Genomic DNA, 21,571 nt, shown 5'->3' with positions numbered 1-21,571 from the left:
GGAACAAGCTCAGGCTGCTCACAGCCAAACAACACTCTCCTTTGACACAAATTTCCCATGTCATCCATGTCATCTGTCCATATTTTATCTTCCACCTTGGTCAGGGACCTTTCTGGTTCTGTGCATTTGTTTTCCACCAAGTCAGAAGGTGGTGCTGCTCCCTTTGCCTCTCCCTGACACTTTTCTGTCTCTAGAAATCAAGCGAAGAGGCAGCTGAGGACACTGAACTGGAATAAGGCTGCAGGCCCAGATGGGGTTTGCTCCAGAGTCCTGAAGGCCTGTGCTGAGCAGTTCTCTTGGATTCTACAGCACTTCTTCAACCTCAGTGTTGTGAAAGGCCTCTTGCATTGATCTGGTACCAACTAAAACTCAGCCATCAGCCCTCAATGACTTTATACCTGTTTCCGTGATGTCTGACATCATAAAGGACCTTGAGAGACTCCTGAGTCAGCAAACAAGCAGCTACCAGGACCCCCATGTAGTTTGTTTATCTCCATGGAGTCGGAGTTGAAGACGCCATCATACGCCTTCTTCGACAAACCCACTGTCATTTAGACAAAGCAGGCATCACTGTGTTCTTTGATTTCTCCACTGCGTTCAACATAATTCAGCCTGAATTGTTTTGTCAGAAACTCCAGAACATTCAGGCAGAGAGACTACTGGACAAACAGACCACAGTTTATGAGACTGAAAGATTGTGTGTCTAACCAGATGGTCGGCAGCCGGAGCACCACAGGGAACTGCACTCTCACCCTTCCTTTTCACTCTCTACGCCTCGGACTTCCAGTTCAAGACAAACTCCTGTCCTCTGCATTAATACTCAGATGACTATAATTGTTGGGTGCATGAGAGATGGAGAGTAAGCTGAGTACAGAGAGATGTTGGACTGCTTTGTGGCATGGTGTGAAAGCAATTATCTTAATTATCTGAATGGGACTAAGACAAGGGAGATTGTTGTAGATTTCAGGAGAAACAGGAGTAGGTCCAACACTGTTACCATCCTGGGAGAAGAAGTGTTATTTATATAGCACTTTTCAGTAACAAGACGATTCAAAGTGCTGTACATGAACAAAAACACATTACACACACAGGAAAAACATTAGGAAAAAAAGGAATAAGCTAGTAAGTAAATAAGTAAATCTAAGCTAGTCAATAAGTAAATCATTGACTAAACTTATATACATTAAATTCAAAGCTTAATTGTTTATATTCATAATGCTAAAGCTTGAGGTCTCTGATCTGACCTTACTGACACTACAGCTAAAACAGACACTGCAGTGTTCACCAGGACAACAGACTGGATTGGAGCTGTAACTGTGAAACTGTCTGCTTTTGGGGTAGCAGCATCAGAGCAACTGACTTAGAAGCTCAACAGGCTTACATAGAAGGCTGACTGTTCTGGGGACCCTTCTAGAATCGCAATACATTTAAACTCTTGGAATATATTCATGCATTTGAAAGTCATTGAAGGTGTTTGTTGTGTAATCATTCACCCCATGAAAAGAACAGTTCAAATTCATCCTAAAAAGCCCCTCTCACCATAGTTATAATTATCATAGTTATGATGAGCGGAACTCTTCACCAGCACAGTGGGCAGCCCATCTTAGCAGAGCAGCAGCTTGTGTTTTATTGACCGGTATATCCTTTGAGCTCCAATACTTGTCTACTTGTGGTCTTGGTTGTAAACCTGTTTTTTCCAGATTTTCACACTGTGTTAAAGCAAATCAATTACAGTTACATCTGTCTGCTGAGGCCGACATAAACAGTCTCAGTGTAGAAAATAATTTTTCTCCAGTTTCTCTTCCCTTTTTCCCCTTTTTCTTTCCCCAACCCTGTCATGGAGTTTCTCGGTCAGCTCATAAAGGAAAGCACGTTGCATCTTCTCTCCCTGTGCCTTGATGAAGCAGTAGGACTGGGGAGGTTGCGCTCCATGGGTCAGAAACCACCTGAGTGCCTTTGCTATAAAAGCACTATCCTGCTCCTGCAGCTCTTATAAGACATGTATATTTGAGAGGCACCTTGCCTCAACATTTTAGTAACATGCTGTTATAGTCTGACCTAGATGTGGTTGAAGGCCTGTCCCTACGGGTGTGCATTAGGATGGAGACTGAGAAAGATTTTCTCCAATAGCCAGCATTAAAAGCTTTAAATTAGTCTGTTTTTAGCTGTGGAAAAAAAAAGACCTTGAGATCTTTAACTTATTCAGACAACGTCTAAGGGAATCAAGGATGAAAAAAGGAACATTTTATTTAAATTCTTCCACCATCCTTTCATCCATCCATACATCCATACATCCATCCATACATGCATACATGAAATCAGACTGCAGAGACAACAGGTCCAGGAGTCAAACCCAGCTATTTATTTCACTAAAGGAAACTTAATTGCTTGTTCTGGGGATCAGACAGTGTTCCAAAACTATGGTGAAATGATATGTAGGCATCACTTAAACTGTCTCAGAGTAAGGTCCTGCTGGACAAAGCTCTTCCTCTTATGTAGAGACCTGCACAAGTTAATTTTAGCTCTTGTGTTATTTCAGTCATGATCCATATCTTAAGGCCATAGACAACAGTTAGAAAGTTGGCAGACCGGCCAGACTGCCTTCAGAAAAGCCAAAGCTCCATCCTACCCATGAAGAGGACACCAAGATGCTTGCACTACTCCATTTACAAATCATATCAAATAAAATGTGATCTGTCCCCCATCCTAAACTTAAGAAATCCATATTTTATTTTCATTCTCTGTGGCTGCATTATCTGTTTATTCATCCTGCCCACTTTGTGCCTTCATCATACCTTCATCATCCCTTACAGGACCAAACATGTCTGAGCTATCTCTTATTTCACAAACACAAATTAGATTTTTCCGAAAAGCACCTATTCATTCTGAGTTCTCCATTCCACCCCATTTCCCCGTCCTCCACCTCATAATCTTCACCGACTCTATCTCCCCCACCTTGTAACCCAAATGCCACTCTCTATGTCTGTTTGGTTTGCACCAATCTGTGGTTGTCTCCCACTCTCTGTAGTGCTCTTCTCTCCCTCTTATGCTAATGATGTTCCTGCACTAAGAAAGGAAGCTGCTTACCCATTCGCATCAACACATTCATGTATGCATAAACAAACACACAAACACTCACACGCACTTTATTCTGTTTCTTTGCCAATGCATATCCCACCAGAGCAGCCTCCCATCCTGCCATCCGGGGAGCTTTGTTGCCTTTGTCTCCTCAGTACACCTTTTCTATGTTTTCATTCTTTGGAAGCTATTATTACCATCAAACAAAGAAAATATTGCATAGAAAATACTTCTTTAGTTCCTTCCTTTCTTTGAACGCATGCTACTGTCATCTAGCAATCCTGTATTTTCCAGGTACATCTTTGTCATGTTAGCTGTTGCACAACCTCTGAAATATTCTTTATATTCCAAAAAGGAGATTGCATGGTTCCTTTTATGTATAGAGTACAAATTATGTTTCTGGATGACTGCATGCACACATGTACCGATATTTGAGTTGGAAACAAATGAGAATTTTATTCATCTGTTCAACAGACTGTATGAAAATAGTCTTACTTTAATTATGCTGAATTGAAATACATTAGGACTGAAACCAGTTTTTGATTTCTAATAAGAGTAAGAGTAAGAGTCCTAAAGTCCACATTGCTTTGAATTGAAGTTACGTAAAGTGGAACACAAGAATCCTGAAGAATATGATTGGATGTTCCTCTTCCTGGACAAGATGTGTTTTTTTTACCTTTGCCCCTTTTTTCCATAAAGCGAGAGAGCGTTCCAGCTTTTGATTTGCTCCAGATTTCAAAGGCTTAATCACTGAATACCTTTCTAAGATCTGGCTTGCATCCAATCACTGTGAAGAAAGTGAGAAAGATCTTAACTCTGTGGTTGATGGCAGTCAATTCTGGCCAATCTTCGAAGGTCATGAGGAGGAGCTGTCAACCACCTTCCTGCATACTGATTTAAAATGGAAAATAAAAGTGAATTTTTAAGCTAAATTCTAATGAAAACTATGCTGTTATTTTATGTAACCACAAGCTAAGTTCTATCTATCTATCTATCTATCTATCTATCTATCTATCTATCTATCTATCTATCTATCTGTCTATCTGTCTGTCTGTCTGTCTGTCTGTCTGTCTGTCTGTCTAATCTATAAATATATCTATATGTATATGTATACTCATTAAGCAAATCTTAAATGTTAAACAGAATTTAACTATAGACACAAATAACCAAAATGTGGTTTTCAAATGTTCTTATTTAATAAAATAAATGTTGTCCAAAGCAATCTGGTCCAATATGAAAAAGTAATGGCCCACTAAACCCGGTAGCTGGTTGTGTTTTTTTTTTTTTGTGGCAACAACTTAATTGCCATTAAGTGTTTGTGATAACTGGCAGTCATTGTTTGTTCATCGCTGTGGAGAAATTGAATCCCACTCTTTTTGGAAAACTATTTAAGTTCCATCAATTACAAAATGTTATCCAGGCCCTGAAGCTGCAAGCAGCCCCTGACCATACCACCATGACTGACTGTTGGCATGACCTTTTTTCAGAAGTTTGTTTTACACAGGATGTAGCAGGATGCACATCAGTGGTGTGTCACCACTGCAGACCTTTTGGTCAAAAGTGGGTTTTGCTTTCGCTATTTTTCCCCCATCTATGTTTTAAATCATAGCTACCCCCAACGGTGATGCACATAGGAGCTTGTATTTAAAGCGACATTTCACATTAACACATGTGAAGCGAGCAGCACTCACGTAAGCATCCAGTTTCTTCATGTGATCTGCCTTAAATGCCAAGACAGGATACGAGAAAATAGTGTTAAATCATGAATCAGAACAATGCAAACAGCAAGAATATAAAAATATATTTTTTTAACACTAAAAGGAACTTTGTTTTTTTCCTCACACTGTTAAAAGCTGAATCTGTATCATGGCTGCTTTATTAAATCTTTTTTTTTTCTAAGTTTAACTTCTTTAGAAATGGTGAAGGTTCATGTATTTTTAAATATATATATATATATATATATATATATATATATATGAAAATGTATGAGGGGCTGTTTGAAAAGTATCTATAGATTAGAGTATTATATTACAGTTAACTGCACTTATAATATTTAAATACAGTGAACAATGTATCTTTATACATGTATATATCATTGTATGTTTAGGGTTTGCAATGAAATAAAACCCTGTCAAAATCTATTAAGTATATATAGGTGATATATTTGAAGTAACAACAGGCTCACTTGGCTCACAGTGAATCTTTCTTCTGCTCTGGCCTACCTGAGTTGGCTTAGAATACACAAGAGATGGGTGGGTTTTCATTATAAAAGGGTGCATTTCTTTATATATCCAATGCATCTTTTTACTTTGGATGTTTTCATGCTGCTGAGACTTTATGCTAATGTCCTAAAAAAGCAGATTATCCAGTCTTACTTTACATTTCTTGAAGTCATTATGCTGTCTGTCTGTCAGATTGTTTCTTCAGTTCCAGCCTTCAGTTTCCTATTTGTTGACAGTTCTGTGTTTTTTACTCTGCATTTGGCACCTATTTTTTCATCTTATCAATTACAGGCTGTTATGTATTCACACTACAATGGTGGAATATCTTGAGTAAGAGTTTAATCACATCCACACCCACACAGAAATCCTTCCCGCTCCCTTGCTGCCGTCAGCCCAACAGAAGGAGGTAATCTATACCAGTGTGTCCTGCAGGCAAATCTGATGGGGCAGCAACACAAATTAACACATGTTTGTGTTTGTGTAGAACAAGATGTATGAATGGTGGCTTGTTTCATTTTTGAAGCTGACACCATAATTTGATTTGTACACGGAGAAGGGGCCGAGGCACGGAGGAAATGGGAGGGTTTTGAAGGCGTAGAAAAAGACAGCAGGGCATTCAGATCATAAAAACCAATGAAAGGGAAGGGATGGATGATTTTTTTGGATAAAACATGTTGTGCAATTATACACTATTTAAAGTTATTTAATGTTTATTAAATAATTCTCTGTCTGTTAAGTATTGTCTGGTGATAATCAGCTTTTAAGCTGATATCAAGACAATGGTTGAAAGGGATGAATTCGAGCACTAGCGATCGTTTAACAGCAAAACCTGCACACACATAGAATAAAGGAGTGACAACTTCTTTACAAGTTCAAGAATTTAATAACAGAAATAAAATGAACATCCAGAGAACATCCCTATGTAATGCTGTTTGACTGAATTAACACTATATTTCGATTAACAAATCCTCTCTACTAGGCTAGTGAAACTTAACCTAACTACTAAGCAAAATTAAGATAAAAGGGAACTAAGCTAAGGAACTATTTACGTTTTTAAGAAAAGTATGTGCAATTTCAACAATACTTTTACTCAGTTAAACATTTACTTGTGCATTATGCATAGGAACTGATCACTGTTATTGTACAATGTTGAAAAACATGTATTCAAAATTTTTGGAACTTAAAAACACTGTCCTGCATGACAAAATACATCAAACAGAAAAAAATAAAGAAAATATTTAAAATCAATGTGGAATATTGATTTTAAATATTTTAATATATTTTAATATATTTTATTTAATCTGCTGATTAAAACACAGCGCCCCTCGTGGACAATATAGGAACTGCTGATTTTCAATTAAACAAAGTACATGTTTTTTTTCAATAATTGTTTTATCATTCTCTTCCTTTTATCTCCTCTTTCTTTCATCTTTTCCTTTTTCTTTTTGTTCTTCCTTTCCTTCCCTACTTTCCCATTGTAGTGTCCATATCATTTAAGATAATCCCCGCATGAATCATAATAAAACTATTCACATTCATAAATCAAGCAGAGCACTATGGCAAAAGCCGTACCGCTCCACTTGTGAAAGTCAAATCTGATGAGCTCTTTTTGCCATTAAGACAACAATTCTTATTGCCACATTGTCAGACAGGACAGTGGAAAAAAATATAAAAAAATTTAGTCCGGCCCGATGGCCGGACTAAATTGTTTGGCGGGCCGGAACCGGTCTGCGGGCCGTATGTTTGACACCCCTGCTCTAGAGAGTCAGCTGTATTACTCAGCTATAGTTAATTTGCTAATTTGCTTAAGTTGTTATGGTAAGATCAAGCTCTTTCACACCAAACTCATTTGTGTTACTTTGGTCCTTGCTTTGTGCACTGATGCACAATCATGTAAGAACTGGAGGGGCCATCTGCAACTTGTTCGGCAGATTATTAGTATCCAAAAGGTTTTCTTTTGCCACAGCAAAAAAAGCTGAACTAGTGTTGTCTCTGTTTGCTAAAATGGGGAGGCTTTCATAACTCCTAGATAGTCTTGAAACCTAACTTTGCAGATCTAAATAGCTCACTAAATAAGCCTTTAGAGTGACAGGGCTGTGCTGTAGGGGAGTTTTGGAGTTGTTCATCACTCAGAGATCCAAACATACAGTATTTACCCAACGTTTGGAACATCTATGGATCAGTGGGAAAAGTAGTCCTCTTGCAAACAGGAAGTTGCAGGTTAGATGCTCAGATGCATTGAGCTTGGGTTTTATACTTCACCCTGAACCACCTCCACCACCCAGAGACATATGCCAGTGTCCTGTTTGTTGATTTCATCTCAGCCTTCATTACCATCATCCCAGTCATCCTCCACCAGAGGCACACACAGTACCAGCCTCCATGTATCAGCATCTTCTTCTGCTCAAGAACCATCAGTATTGGTGAAATATTTGAAATTAACATGACTTCAACTTGCTCTATGTCACATGTTTATCAGTCATCCTGCTTCCACCACTTAACACACCCTGACAGCCTCTTTCCCTTTGACTTACACCTCTAAATTGTCACTGTGCAAACAAGGCACATCTAAAAACAGAGAGTTCGCTTCATTTGCCCCTCATGCTGTCTAAATAAAGAGAGAATGAATGAATGAACTTCCTGTAGCTCCATATTCATTATTCCTAGTGAAGAATATGTTTTGCCTCATCAGCATTTTCCCCAGCCGGTTGCCCTCGGCGTGCCGTTGTCTACGACGTTGTTGTTTGCATGGACCAGATATAAATGGAGCTTTGCTGAGACTGTCAATTTTAGGAGCTGCTGTGGCACAGTTTGTTATACACCCAAAGACATCGAGGAGAGTGGGTGGCGTTTAATTTGGGTGAGGTTAGCCTTTGCTGGATGAATTTTGACATCTTGTCATCTTGACATCTCAATAATTTTATTACTCATAAAAAAATTGTATTATGGGCGCACTTGTGGCGCAGCAGGTAACGCAACCCATATACGGAGCCCTTAGTCCTTGACGCGGCCGGCCCGGGTTCGAATCCGACCCACAGTCCTTTGCCGCATGTCTCTACCCCCTTCCTGTCAGCCTACTTTCAGAAAAAGCGAGCCACTAGAGCCGCAAAAAATTGTTGTCCATTTAGTCAGGGTCAAAGCACAATATAAACATTAACCTTGTGAAAAACATGGAAAGATACATTGCATCAGGATGTAGTGGATTTGCTGCTTTATGCCTGTGGGTTTGTACTGATAAAATAAGGTGCTGAGGAATCCTGGCTTCAAGAGAACAAGACCATCCATCCATCCATTTTCTAACACGTCTATCCCTTGTTGGGTTGCAAGGGGTGCTGGTGCCTATCAGTCTATCGCAGGAGAACAAGACCATTGAAATTTAATTTGTATCTTTTAGAAAATTAGGAATGCCTTTTTTTTTCAGAAAATAGATAAAATATTTTCCAAATTACAAATTGTGTTTTAATGAATAAGCAATCGCTGTCCAATAATCCGGTCCATTTTCAAACAGTTGATATTTTGCATTTTTGCTTTTGGTAACATAGCAGTTCTAAAAATCCAAACCCTTGGTTATAAGGAATTTCTGTGCAGTGTAAAATTATGTGCTTCAGGTGTGATGAGTCTAGCTACAGAGATTATCAAATTCTATTCCAATTTATTAAAAACAAGGAAATATTCCTATAGTTTATCACCAACAGGATGCTATATAGCAGGTGCTAACTAGAGCAGCATCAGCAGCTCGCTGCGAACTGGTAATTTTATTCTCACCGATGGCAAACATTATCTGTATCTCATCCTTCACTATTTCTTCATCATACCGAGTACTCAAAAAAAGAACACGAGCCTTCACCAATTTTAAATAATTTGCCTGTATTTTGAGTGTTATAGGCCCGTCAAATGAGCAGTTTTTATTAGTCTAGTTTTATAAGTGCTTGTTGGCCAGGCGATGTATGAAGATGACACATATCACATACCCAAGCATGCTAAATTCAAAAGCATCAAATAAAAAAACTGTTTTGCTGAATTTTTTTTTATATGTTTCTTTGTTCACTTTCATCTTTTCTGTCATATTATCCTCAATGTGTTTTATTACCACACCCTCCTATTATCTGCTCAACTAACAGTACCTTTAAAATAAATCTTTCTCTTTTTTTCTCCACTCACACTTTTTTCTGTTAATCTTTAAAATCTGCATTTTCTTTTGGTTGCAGCAAATATAATAAACCATATCTGCTGACAGAGTGCATGTTTCAGTGAAAGTGGTCATTCTCCCATATTTTCGTCTACAGCTCTTACTTTTCGGTCTTCTTGACATCCAGACTAAAAAGGATGGACAGGGAGAAAGAGAAAACAGAGGGTGGATTATTGTCCATCAACCATGACTGAGAAAAATAGATGTGTGGGTTAAAAAAAATGCCAATCTTTCTCCTCATCCAGCCTTTTCCTTCGGCGTTTACAGAGATTGGAGGGATAAAAACTGGATTCCTAGATAAGGGTTCATCTCTATATTCTCAGTCCAGGAAGCTTAGAGGTCAAACTACTGGCTCTCAGTCCAACAGATCAGAGGGTGTCTGTGTAGGGAAACCTTAAACACACACGCGGGATCTAACCAGAACCAGCACAGGTGAAAGAATTTACACACTGAACATCAAACACTGTGTCTTCAACCGTGGCACACTGTAAAACTGTAAAAAGTGAATTCAGGTATTTGCCGTTGTACTCACTTTACAGTCATGTTCAATACTTTAGAATATGCATTTCTAAGAGGCTTGTTTATCAGATTAAAAGCTTTAAGCCTTTTCATTAAGCCCCCATTGCTGCATGAAAATGTTGCTTTTTTATTGGTTTGATGAAATATTCTAATTTTAAATGCTGTGTTTTTATTAGCTGGAGGTGGGGGAAAAAAATCATAAATAACAGAAATAAGGGCTTTAAAACATCATCAGTCTGTGTTAATCTATATGTATTTTTTTAATGAATTGCGTTACTGAAATATATTTCTTAAACCTTTAAATAAGATGCTACTTTATTGAATATTACTGCATTTGTTCAGTTTAACAGTCTAAAAATCTAGGATTCTACCTGTCTATGCATGTGTAAAGGTGCATGCTTTAAAAAGCATTGTCATAACTTTTACTGACCTGCAAATTAGGGTTTTTCACCACAAAGCAGTAATGGTGCTAAACTGGGGCTGTTACTGAAGCCAAATATTTACTGGATAACAAAAATAACGGTCTTTCCACTGACGGTTCTAAGACATGACTCTTTGAATTGAACAACAACCTCATCTTGAGCTGCTCTGCTTTGCTGACTATTCAGACAGCCATTGGCTGGACTTCATTTTGAGGGAAGCAACTGCGGCCAATCATATGCAAGACATACTCAGATCATTATACCTATGCATTTGGGTCCTCCTTTGTTGACTCAGTAACACATGTACTGTGTATTATTAACCAGTACATTAAACATATTTCCCGCTATCACCGCTATGTCTGGTGTTTATTTCAGTACTTAGTTGCATATGATTTTATGCTTAATTACTTCTTATAATAGACAAGTTTAAATCACCATGACGTGTTTGAGATTGAAACAAAGGTTGACGCTGAAACTGCAACAAACAAATGAATAAATAACCTGGTTCAGCATATGTTCAGATATTTCAAATTTAAATGACTTCCATTTGCCATGTGAGGGACTGTTGACCTGTCCAGGTGTATCGCGCATCTCGCCCAGTGATGGCCGGGGATTCACACCAGCCCCTGGTTTTTAATGAATTGCTATCAGAAGCAGAAGCTCTCTGTGGGGTTTCTGTTACAGGAGATAAAGGTTTATCTCATTTCTTTTCCCAAGTGAAAACTAATAATTAAATATTTTTTTAACAACAGCGACAACGCCATTTTCTCAGTAAAAAGCTATAATATTCATCATGTTAGTTCAGCATGTCAGTGGCAACAGTCATGCTGTACAACTAACAGTGATGATCAGTCAGCGTATAACACTGCTGGGATCTATGCAAATGGATACTCTTTCAAACTATGTTGATTTTAACCCGCTGGTACAAACATTACACATGCTTTATTTAGTGCTGTCTTTTTTTTTGTCTGTTGGAACCAGAGGAGTAGCCAGAAATAGTTTTTCTAATAAAAAATAGGTGGGCAAAATAATTATATTTGGAATAAGTCTATTTGTCAGTTCCATGTTTGTAAGTTCAACATAGAGAAGAAAGGACCTTCTCTGTTCAAGTCATCTTTGATTTAAAAAAAAAAAAAGGACTTATCACTTATAAGTTGGAGCCACCAACATGGCGGAGTAACTTCTGAATCATACCAAATACCACAATAATTCAGCTTGCAGGCAAGGTTAGGGCCAGTGAGGTATAGACTACATCCTGCTTCACCATTAACCCTCAAACAATAACCTTAAACGGCAAACCTATAATTAATACCACTTTTGTTTATGTATTGTAACCTCAGATTCTATGAGAATAGGCACAGGTCTTTAAGCTCTGCACCACACCGGTTCCTAAATGGCTGTAGAAAAAAAAACATGATTTGCGAACCGACCGTCTGATCCCAGCATAATTTATTCTCATTAATATCACGTTGGGGTGATGACGTAGGCAAAACAAGTTTATTTAGGTGCTGCACTGTGCACAATGAATAAACTTAGTGGGGACAATGCAAAAATATAGACTCTAAATGAGTCTTTGTAAAGAGGGAAAAGGAGGAATGAGGGGTCTAGGTTGAAGCTTCCAATACTACAAGATCCTTGCTCTGGTGCTGTTGTTTTCTAATTGCCTGTTATTTATTATGTCTTTAATAGTAACATTTAGGTGTATATCGTGATATGTCAGTGCTTCAAACATGGGTTCAAGAGATGTTGAGATGTGACCTAAGGTTTGTTTGTTTATTTAGTTGGGGGATTTCATGTTTTGTTTGGGCTGGAAACTGTCATTCAGATCTGGCAACCCTGATCATTTGCTAAATAGCTTAAACCTTATGATATCATCCTGATTAGCAATTAATGATTGAAGTACATTAATTTAAAATGTCAGTGTTGGAGTGTTTTGCAAATCTAAAAATCCTTTTGATGATCATCAACAAAAAACAGCATATTTTATTCTTCTGCATCAAAAATTATCAGGTTATATCAGTATAACTATATCTTGTTTCCAGCTGTGACAAATCTTACTTTGTTTAAAAAGGGACAAAACATAAATGTCACTATTTGATGCACTGTACCAGATTATAGCTTTTAGCCAAATCAAATCTACAGTCCCTTAATGAGACTACTACAAAATCAGCAGATACTTTTTTTTACCAACTATAATTATTATAATTAATCAATATACAAAATATACAAAAATTAAAGCATCTAAATGCGAAAATGAATCTATGTCAGTAAAGTTTTGTGCTAGAAGGATGGATATTATAATGTTAGAAGAGTGTTATACAGAGCAGAAATCAAAATTTGACCAAACCAAACAGGGTGCCAGCAGGAACACAGAGGTTCAGGAATACATTAATCAGCTGACTTGGACTGACCAGGTACTCCCAGACACTGATTAATCCCACCTATCAGGACCTGCAAAGACGCAAAAAGGAAAGCTGCAAAGTGTAAAGGCCTTGGTGTGGATGGTAGGGGTATCCAACCATTATTTTAAAAACATACTTAAAAATAATCTTAAACCTTTCTGCTTTAAGGTTCAGAGTAGACATTAAATCATTAAACAAACCATAGTTTGTATTGATTTTAAATCCACTCCGTTCCTCTTTATATATATATACTGTATATCTATTTATCTATCTATATATATATGTATATATATAAATAAAGGGATGGAATGGTAGAGATGGAGGTCTTTTGTAGATCAAGAGGGGCTCCTGAACACCTTCTTTGACTCTGTGGTGGCATCAGCCATCTTCCTATGGTGTGTTCTGTTGGAGCAGCAGCTTATCTGCAGCTGAGAGGAAGCAGCTGGATAAACTCATTAGGAGGGCCAGCTCTGGGATGCTACCTGGACCAAGTACAAGTGGTGGGAGACAGAAGGACTGCGAGAAAAATAACACCACTGATGGACAATGTCTCCCACTCCAGGCAGGGAGCTTTTTCAGTGCTGGAGAGCTCCTTCAGTGTCAGACTGGCGCATTCTGGATGCTCAAAAAAGCGCTTCTGCAGGTCCTTCTATAATATCTGCTGCTCGCAACAGACTCAATGAGTGTTTACCTACTAATAGTTGCATGGGTTCTGATCTGATCATGTACTATGTACACTGCCCCTCAGATGCTGATATCTATTTGAACACTTTTTGTACATCTTTCTTTAATCGACTACTGTTTTTCTTCTTTTTTAACTTGTACATTTCATATCTATAAGATAATACCTTGTTATCTAATAAATAATTGCACAGTATTTTTGCCTTCATATAAAAAAAATGTTATGCTGTGTAGCTTAATTTTAGATTGAGTATTTTTCATATTATTAAATCTAGAGTATAAATCTGGTTCCTTCTGTCTACTTGTCTTCAGAATATATTACATCACAGTCACATGGCGTAGTAGAGCATATTGTTATGCCAGTTGTTAAAAAGTCCTTCATCTGATGATTTCCCACCTATTCTGTAATTAGGTTTGCAGTTATTCCTCCTTCTGAGCAAGCATGTGGAAACAGTTGAATGAAATGACTTTGTTTTAACAAGGAGAATCAGACAGTGTGAGCAGCCAACTGACATGATCGACTAATAGTTGAAAACATCCAGCCATCCATTTTCCAACCCACTTAATCTCTCATGGGGTTGCTGGTGCCTATCTCCAGTTGAAAACATCTTAAAAAAAAAAAAAAAAAAAAAGAAAAAGAAAAACTGAGAAAACACATAGAAGCACTGGTCTAGGCGTGTATTTTTTATAGGAAAGAGACAAACTGTGTAATGAATCACGGCAGCGGACCCAGAATTCAGCCAGACCAGCAGAGGTTCTTAAAAAAGGGATTTATTTAACAAAAAGCAGAGCAATGCAAAAAGGACTGAATAATCAAAAAGACTAATAAAAAACATCCAGAACTTCATAGGAACAGAAACTGACTGGTAACATGGCAAAATAACTCAGGTTCTCTGGAAGGGAAAAACTTGGTCAAAATTCCAAAAACAAACATCAGATCAGGATTGACTCACCCAAAAACATGACAAGACCAACAAGACGACCTGGCACTGATGTCTGGTCTCAACAGTATATATGGAGGTGGAGGCAGGTGAAACTGGTGAGAGGTGATTGCAGCAGGGGTGGAGTTAGGCAGGTGTGCAGAGTAAGTAATTAGACCAGACATCAGTGCTGAGGCTCAAAACAAGAACAGATCAGAAACCAAACCTAAAAAGCTGAGAGGACAAGTGGACAGAAACAAACTACACCAGACCTTATAAGAAACAACCCCGAAGTATAAAACTAAAACAGAAGATAAAGCCAAGACTAACACAGATGACCAAAACAGGATAAACTAACTGTAAACAAGCAAACCAGGAACCTAGACAAGACAAAACTCAAAGCAGCCAGAGAACCTAAGGCAGGAGAGTGAACAAACCAAAACAGAACCTAGAATATTACAAACTGTGTACACAGCACTATTGACAAAAGCTCCTTCAGAGTTTTTATCTGGGAGACAAGCGGCCAAACAGAGATGAGCTGAGCCAGTAGTACTATTTAGGGATTGAAAAATAAAATAGTGATTTGATTGAGAAGTGATCTGGTGGGCTAATTGTTACAAGATATTGTGGATTATTAAGCAAAGTCATTTAGACATTGAACCCAGGTGTTTGGACTAATTGACAATTATCCAATGGGTAGTTTTGTTAGACAAACAAGCAAAATGTATCCATAAAAGGTCTCTGATACAAATGTTGCTATTTGTGCATAAAAGAAAACAATTTATGAACAATGTAAAACACCAAAGTCAAATTGTTCAAAAGCTATTTTTCTAGAGCAGCATAATCACGGTGAATCAAAGATTTATTGCTTTAAGAATATATTTATCAGTTGCATTTATTCATCTGAAATGGCTGGAAATCACACTTTCTGGATAACACCGGATCCACATTTGTCTTCCATGTGTAATTTTATATCATCTACATCTATCTTCTCAAACATCTGTCTACTCAAACATCCAGTGGAGTCAACTCAACATGGCATAATAACCTCTGAGTTTTAACACCAATTTAGCTTTTACCGACTGCTTATTCGCTTTACATTAAGTGCCCTGCACTATTTCACATTAAAAGAATTACAGCACTCAGGAACATGGTCTCTCCTTTTCCTCAAAGGCTTTTAGAGTCAAACATTTATCATTGGCCTTGAGCTCTGTTGGCTGTACAGTAACAATAAACCACAACAACAGCAACAACAAAGTGGAAGCAACTGGAGTTATGTAGTGGAAAAGGTATTTCTTCTAAACAGGATGAAGTGGTACTTGGGGAAATGACAATAGTGTCCTTGAATGAAGAACACTGCTGCTGTTATGAAGATGGAAAACAAAATGACTGCCTGTATGTTGTTTCCCTATTTGTTCATGTTGGTGAAATACCAGCAAGAATACTAATTTTCACTTCAAAGACATGTAATGCCCCTTTTTCACAAAGGGATGATAAAGAAACTCAATTTACAGTAACCTCTTAAATGCATTTAACATTAGAGCTGAATAAAGTGTGTATTTGAGGGATTTTTTCATGGGCTGGCTGAAGGTGGGGGGAGAGTTGTGCTTCCTAGATCGGTGCAGTAGGTAATGGAGCTTTTAGAACTGAAATAAGAATTAGGAAAAGCTGCTGTGTTTGACATGAAATTGCTCTAAAGGAGCAGAGCTTCCCTGTGGAAATACTGGAGGGTCCCTGTCAGTACATTTATGACTGGGTGGCAAAGGATCTTTAAGCAGCCTCCAAGACCAGGATTACCTCAGGGTTTAATTTGAATTGAGAACGAACAAAGGGGGGATTATCAGTGTCCATAGTGGCGTAGCTAGTAATCAGAGGAAGCAATTATTGTGCAAAGTGGCTTTTACATTCATAAACTATTTATATGAGCACCTATAACTCATGTTAGATTTACAATATTAGGCATCTGGCACCAAAATTCCCAAAATCACTGATTAATAATTAGCATGATAAAAGGATGGTTTGATTATTTTACCTGCTACATCAAGACATGGGTTGTGGCATCATAAGTCAAACATTAGTGTCAGAGTTTTGAAGAAATCATTCAGCACTTAGTTCAAACAGAAGATCACCAGATCCAGAAGAAAACATCCATTCGTAAAAAAAAAAAAAGACCAACCCTTGTGGTGAATCCATTGGGGGTTTGCATGAAACCGGCTTGTTATATCAGGCAATGCCCAGCATGTGGTGTGTACAGATGTTACAATGCCTAATGTGATCTACACATGCAGTGTCTTCTTGTTTAAAGAGTATCCCCAGCAGGCTATTCCAACCCTGGTATCATGCATAACCACAATGTCTGGAATCAAACTATATGAGTGTTTGGAGACATGCTCAAGTTTTGTACAAGGCATCCTCTACATCTGATTACCTTTATTCACTGTTTGGACTGTCTATCGAATGGCAGCAATATTTGGCATACCAACACTAGTACCCTGTGGTGGCTGTTCTGTGTACCACACACGCACAACCACAAGGTCATGCAACACTAGTATATATACATACACACACATGATGACAATACAGACAGAGCCCTAATCATACACCCAGCCACTAAGACTGCACAAACCTAAATTGCATTCCAACCACAACACACCTTATCTGGTAGTAATTTGGTTCTAGCTTTTTGCATCAGTTTTGCTGTTGGAAATTTGAGCACATGTGGAAGTCAAGGAGGTTGGAACCTATAAACATATTGTTAGTATGGTCAGAAAAACCTGCCTTGTAACCCAGTCTGATAGCTCTGATTTGTAACATGCATAACAGTCACAGTGAGGTATTGTAGGTATCGCCCCAAACTTTTTGTCTTTCCAGGTTAAGATTTGTTTTGACGATCCCACTGTGTATGTAAAAAGCCCTTTTTGAATTGGCTGATTCTTACATCACTAGGCTTTTAATCAACAACTACTCTAATGAGTCCCTTCGGATGGCTGATCAGACGCTTCAGAGGCTCCAATCCTTTAGGCTCAAACTCAGAAGACTTCACAATACAATATTGTGTGGCCTCACCAATGAGTGTTTAAAATTTAGAAAAAAGCTGCTCATATTCGCTGGCATTTGAGATGATTTTATTTATTTTTTCCTTCTCTGACTATCTGCCATGATTGCAAATATGTAGTTCTCAGAAGTTTTTTTTTTTTTTTTTTTTTTTTACCAAATTGATATGACTGTTTTCATCAGTGCAGTGTGACTGAACCCTCTCTCATCTTTGTTTTCTTATGCAGGGTTCCTGAGCACTGGTGACCAAGCAGCAAAAGGGAACTATGGTTTGTTGGATCAGATCCAGGCTCTGCGTTGGACCAGTGAAAACATAGCGGCCTTCGGTGGTGACCCGTTACGCATCACTGTGTTTGGCTCGGGCGCTGGAGCATCATGTGTGAATCTTCTCACTCTGTCTCACTACTCAGAGGGCAACCGCTGGAGCAACTCCACCAAAGGTAAACCTCAGATAAGAAGGTGTACTCACAAGAATATTAATAGAGCTTGAATTTTTTTGAATTTTCTCACATTAGAAGCATGGGTAAATTTCCTAGCAATGCATTTCTTGATATTTAATTTGCTAGTCGTTTTTCTTTGCTATATATGTCAATAATGACTGAATGGAAGTTATAATTACTTTAATTTTTATTGGGACATCCAATCCTATCTGAGCAATGGGGATAAGATTATTGTCCCACCCCCATGTTAGATAATTAGAATCAGCTTTCTTGGTCAGGAGTCTGTGCACAAAGAAGGGATTTGACTTGGATGTTAAAAATAAAAAAAATAATCACACTTCTGCGAAATCAAACTGTCCACTTAAGAAGCAACACTGATTGACAAACAATTTCACCTGCTGTTGTGCAAATGGTTTAGGCAACCAGTAGAGACACCCCCAATAAAGGAGTGGTTATGCGGGTGGTGACCACAGACCACTTATCAGTTCCTATTTGTCATGTTTTAAGGCAGTTTCCTGACCCACATGGAGAATCACACAAGAGACCAGTTAAAGTGAAGGATTATTTACAGAGATTAGGCAGGTAGGCCGGTAAGGAGACTGAAAACATCACAAAGCTGCAACGGCAGCACACAAGTCTTCTTACAACCAATCTGAAGGCAACAACAGATCGTCAAAAGGGTCTGAAACACAAGAACAAACAGTCTTAAGACAAAGACCAAAAATCCAGAACCACCACTAGCACTCGAGAACTGGCTGGGAATACCATCATAAACAATCATCCGGCAAAGAGGGATGATCCTGCAGCTCCTTTTAAGCCCCAGTCAGCCTGATCAGAGGATTTGCTCCAGGTGTGCAAGATCCAGAGCTGACGGGACTCTCCAGCAGAGAGATAACAGGAACTGTCACTCACACAAGAAACCAAACACACATCAATCCTAACAGTTTTGGTCACTTTTGAATGCTGGTGGTGCTTTTACTCTAATGATAACATGAGGCGGAGACTACAACGCACACAAGTGGCTGAGGTAGTGCAGCTCATCCAGGATGGCACATCAATGCGAGATAGGCCAGTACATCAGTAAAAGTGGAGAAGGCCGTAAGAGGGCAGGTCTTTTAGTTAACAAGCTCTTCTCCAATGGAACTATCTCCCAGATTTAGTCTGTGAGCCAGATCTCCTGTCTATTTTTAAAGGGCAACTCACCTCCAAATTAACTTTTTGCTAATAAACTGTTGACATGGTTGTCTTATAGTGCTGTCTACATATCCTGGCCATTATTTTGACAAATAAGTGCATATGTTTGGAAATCTGGCTCTTGTGTCTAAAACTGTGTGTGGGGCCCTGCAAAGGTTAAACAGTTATCTTGCATTCCATTTTGAATATGTATTGCTATTGGTTAAAACGTTTTTGTGATGTCATTTGGAGAAACTTACCTCAGAAGCTCTACCGATGTGGGGTATGAATGCAGCTCTGTCTTAAAAAAAAACAGCACTGTTGCACTTTGAAGTCTCACGTGCAGACAGCTGCTGGATCGTACTGAAACTTGCCTGCAGTCAGAACAAAGATAGCAGAGAGGAGATCAACCACACTCCATTTCAACATTGCAAATTAATCATACATGCACAAAGCTGTGCTTATGGGAAATAAATATGATCATCTGTGTCCTTTTGACCTAAAAACTGGCTCAGGGTTTATCTGCTTAACTGTTTCTTTTCTAAACACAGCCACACATGGAGCTAGTCTGCCATTTTCATATCTAAAATAAGAAAGGATTCCTGAATCAGCATCTGTGTGTTTTCTTTGTGTCTCTGCTCTATCTTCTCAAACCCATGACAGATGGCTGTTCTCACTGAACTTGGTTCTGCTGGAGGTTTCTTCCTGTTAAAGGGGAGTTTTCCTCTCCACTGTTGCCACATGCATTGCGGTATGAGGGATTGCTGCAAAGTCAATGACACAATGCATGTGGATCTCCATTGTGGCTACATGCCACAGTGAGGAATGAAGTGCTGCAAGTCAATAACTCAGAAAACACCTTAGGAAACTATTTTAACCGATCTGTCTGTAATATTTAATTTAATTAACTGGGTAAATTACCTTTAGATGACATGTACTGTGAATTGGCACTATATACATAACATTTAATTATATGCAATAAACCATGCCTCAATCCAAAGAAATTCAAAAGCAGGTGAGAAACAAAGTCCTTAACATCCAGCGATCTGGAAATGTTTCCAAAGCCATTTCTCATCCTTGGGGACTCCAGAGGACCAGGGTGAGCCATAATTCACAAATGGAAAAGAGAAAGACATGAAACTGTAATAAACCTTCCCAGGAGATGCTATCTTTCTAAGATTTATCCAACAGGCACATTATTTACTCATTCAGATCCTCACCGAAAAACCCATAACTTTCATAATTTCTTAAGCTTTTCAGGCCTCACTTGCCTCAGTTAAAACTTCAACTCATTTCAATTAAATTTTATTTATATAGCGCCAATTCATGAAACATGTCATCTCAAGGCATTTTACAAAGTCAAATTCAATCATGTTATACAGATTGGTTCAGATTATACAGATTGGTCAAAAATGTCCTATATAAGGGAACCAGTTGATTGCATAAAAGTCCCAACAAGCAGCATTCACTCCTGGAGAAGCGTAGAGCCACATGGAGAGTCGTCTGCATTGTACATGGCTTTGCTGCAATCCCTCATACTGAGCAAGCATGAAGCGACAGTGGAAGGAAAAACTCCTCATTAACGGGAAGGAAAACCTCCAGCAGAACCGGGCTCAGTATGAACGGTCATCTGCCTCGACCGACTGGGGTTACAGAAGACAGAGCAGAGACACAACAAGAGAGACAAAAAAGCACACATGGATCTAGTAATCCAGTAAATTTGTGTTTATAATTTAAAACTAAGGAAAATACTGGGCAAAAAATGTCTCCAGTGCAAAAATTCGAAAGTAAACCATGTCAAACAGTCAAGTATGGTGGTGGTAGTGTGCTTCTGTTGATCGATTTTCTTTTTCTTTTTCTTTTTTACCTTTATGACTTGCTATAATTGGTGGAGCTCCAAATTCTGCTCTTTACCAAAAATCCTAAAGAACAACGTCTAGCTTTCGGTCTGTGACCCTAAATTGAAGCACAAATGGGTTATGCAGTGAGAAAATAGTCCAAGGCACACGCTCATTTCCACCTATGAATGGCTGAAAAAGTCAAACTCTTTACTTAAATTCCAGTTATGATACTTTGACATGAGCTTAAACAGGCCAGACATCATAGAAACTCTCTATTGTGACCAAATAAAACAATTCCACAAATAGGAGCGTGTCAACATTCCCCAAAGGTAATGCTGTTGACTTGTTGGCAGTTCACAAGTGGTTAATAGCAGATGTTGCAGAAAAGGGTGGCACAACCAATTATTTATTTTGTTCAGGTGCAAATAGTTTTTGACATTGGGCCAGTTAGTTTGGATAGTTTTTCTTCCCATAATAAATTAAATAATTTCAAAACTGCTTTATTGTATTTACTCAGGTTATCTTCTTCTGATTATAACATTTGGTTAATGATTTTAAACATTTAAGTGTTGCAAAAAAAACAGAATAAACCTATTTAAGAGCAAACACTTTTTTATGGCACTCATTGTT

The 21,571-nt window shown here is 38.3% G+C and overlaps 1 protein-coding gene across 5 annotated transcripts in view; it reads left to right on the top strand.

Moving 5' to 3' along the window:
- Positions 1-21,571, top strand: part of nlgn1 (neuroligin 1) — a 440,050-nt gene that overhangs the window by 395,466 nt on the left and 23,013 nt on the right. For all 5 annotated transcript variants that reach the window (XM_036141621.1, XM_036141620.1, XM_036141617.1 and 2 more), the window contains one exon: positions 17,715-17,927. In XM_036141621.1, the coding sequence (XP_035997514.1) occupies positions 17,715-17,927 (213 nt within the window). The remainder of the gene's footprint in view (positions 1-17,714; positions 17,928-21,571) is intronic.

This window comes from Fundulus heteroclitus, chromosome 9 (genome assembly GCF_011125445.2).
Source record: "Fundulus heteroclitus isolate FHET01 chromosome 9, MU-UCD_Fhet_4.1, whole genome shotgun sequence".
Classification (NCBI taxonomy): Eukaryota; Metazoa; Chordata; class Actinopteri; order Cyprinodontiformes; family Fundulidae; genus Fundulus; species Fundulus heteroclitus.
Note: the sequence above shows the minus strand (reverse complement) of the source record. Positions and strands in the feature narration are given on the sequence as shown.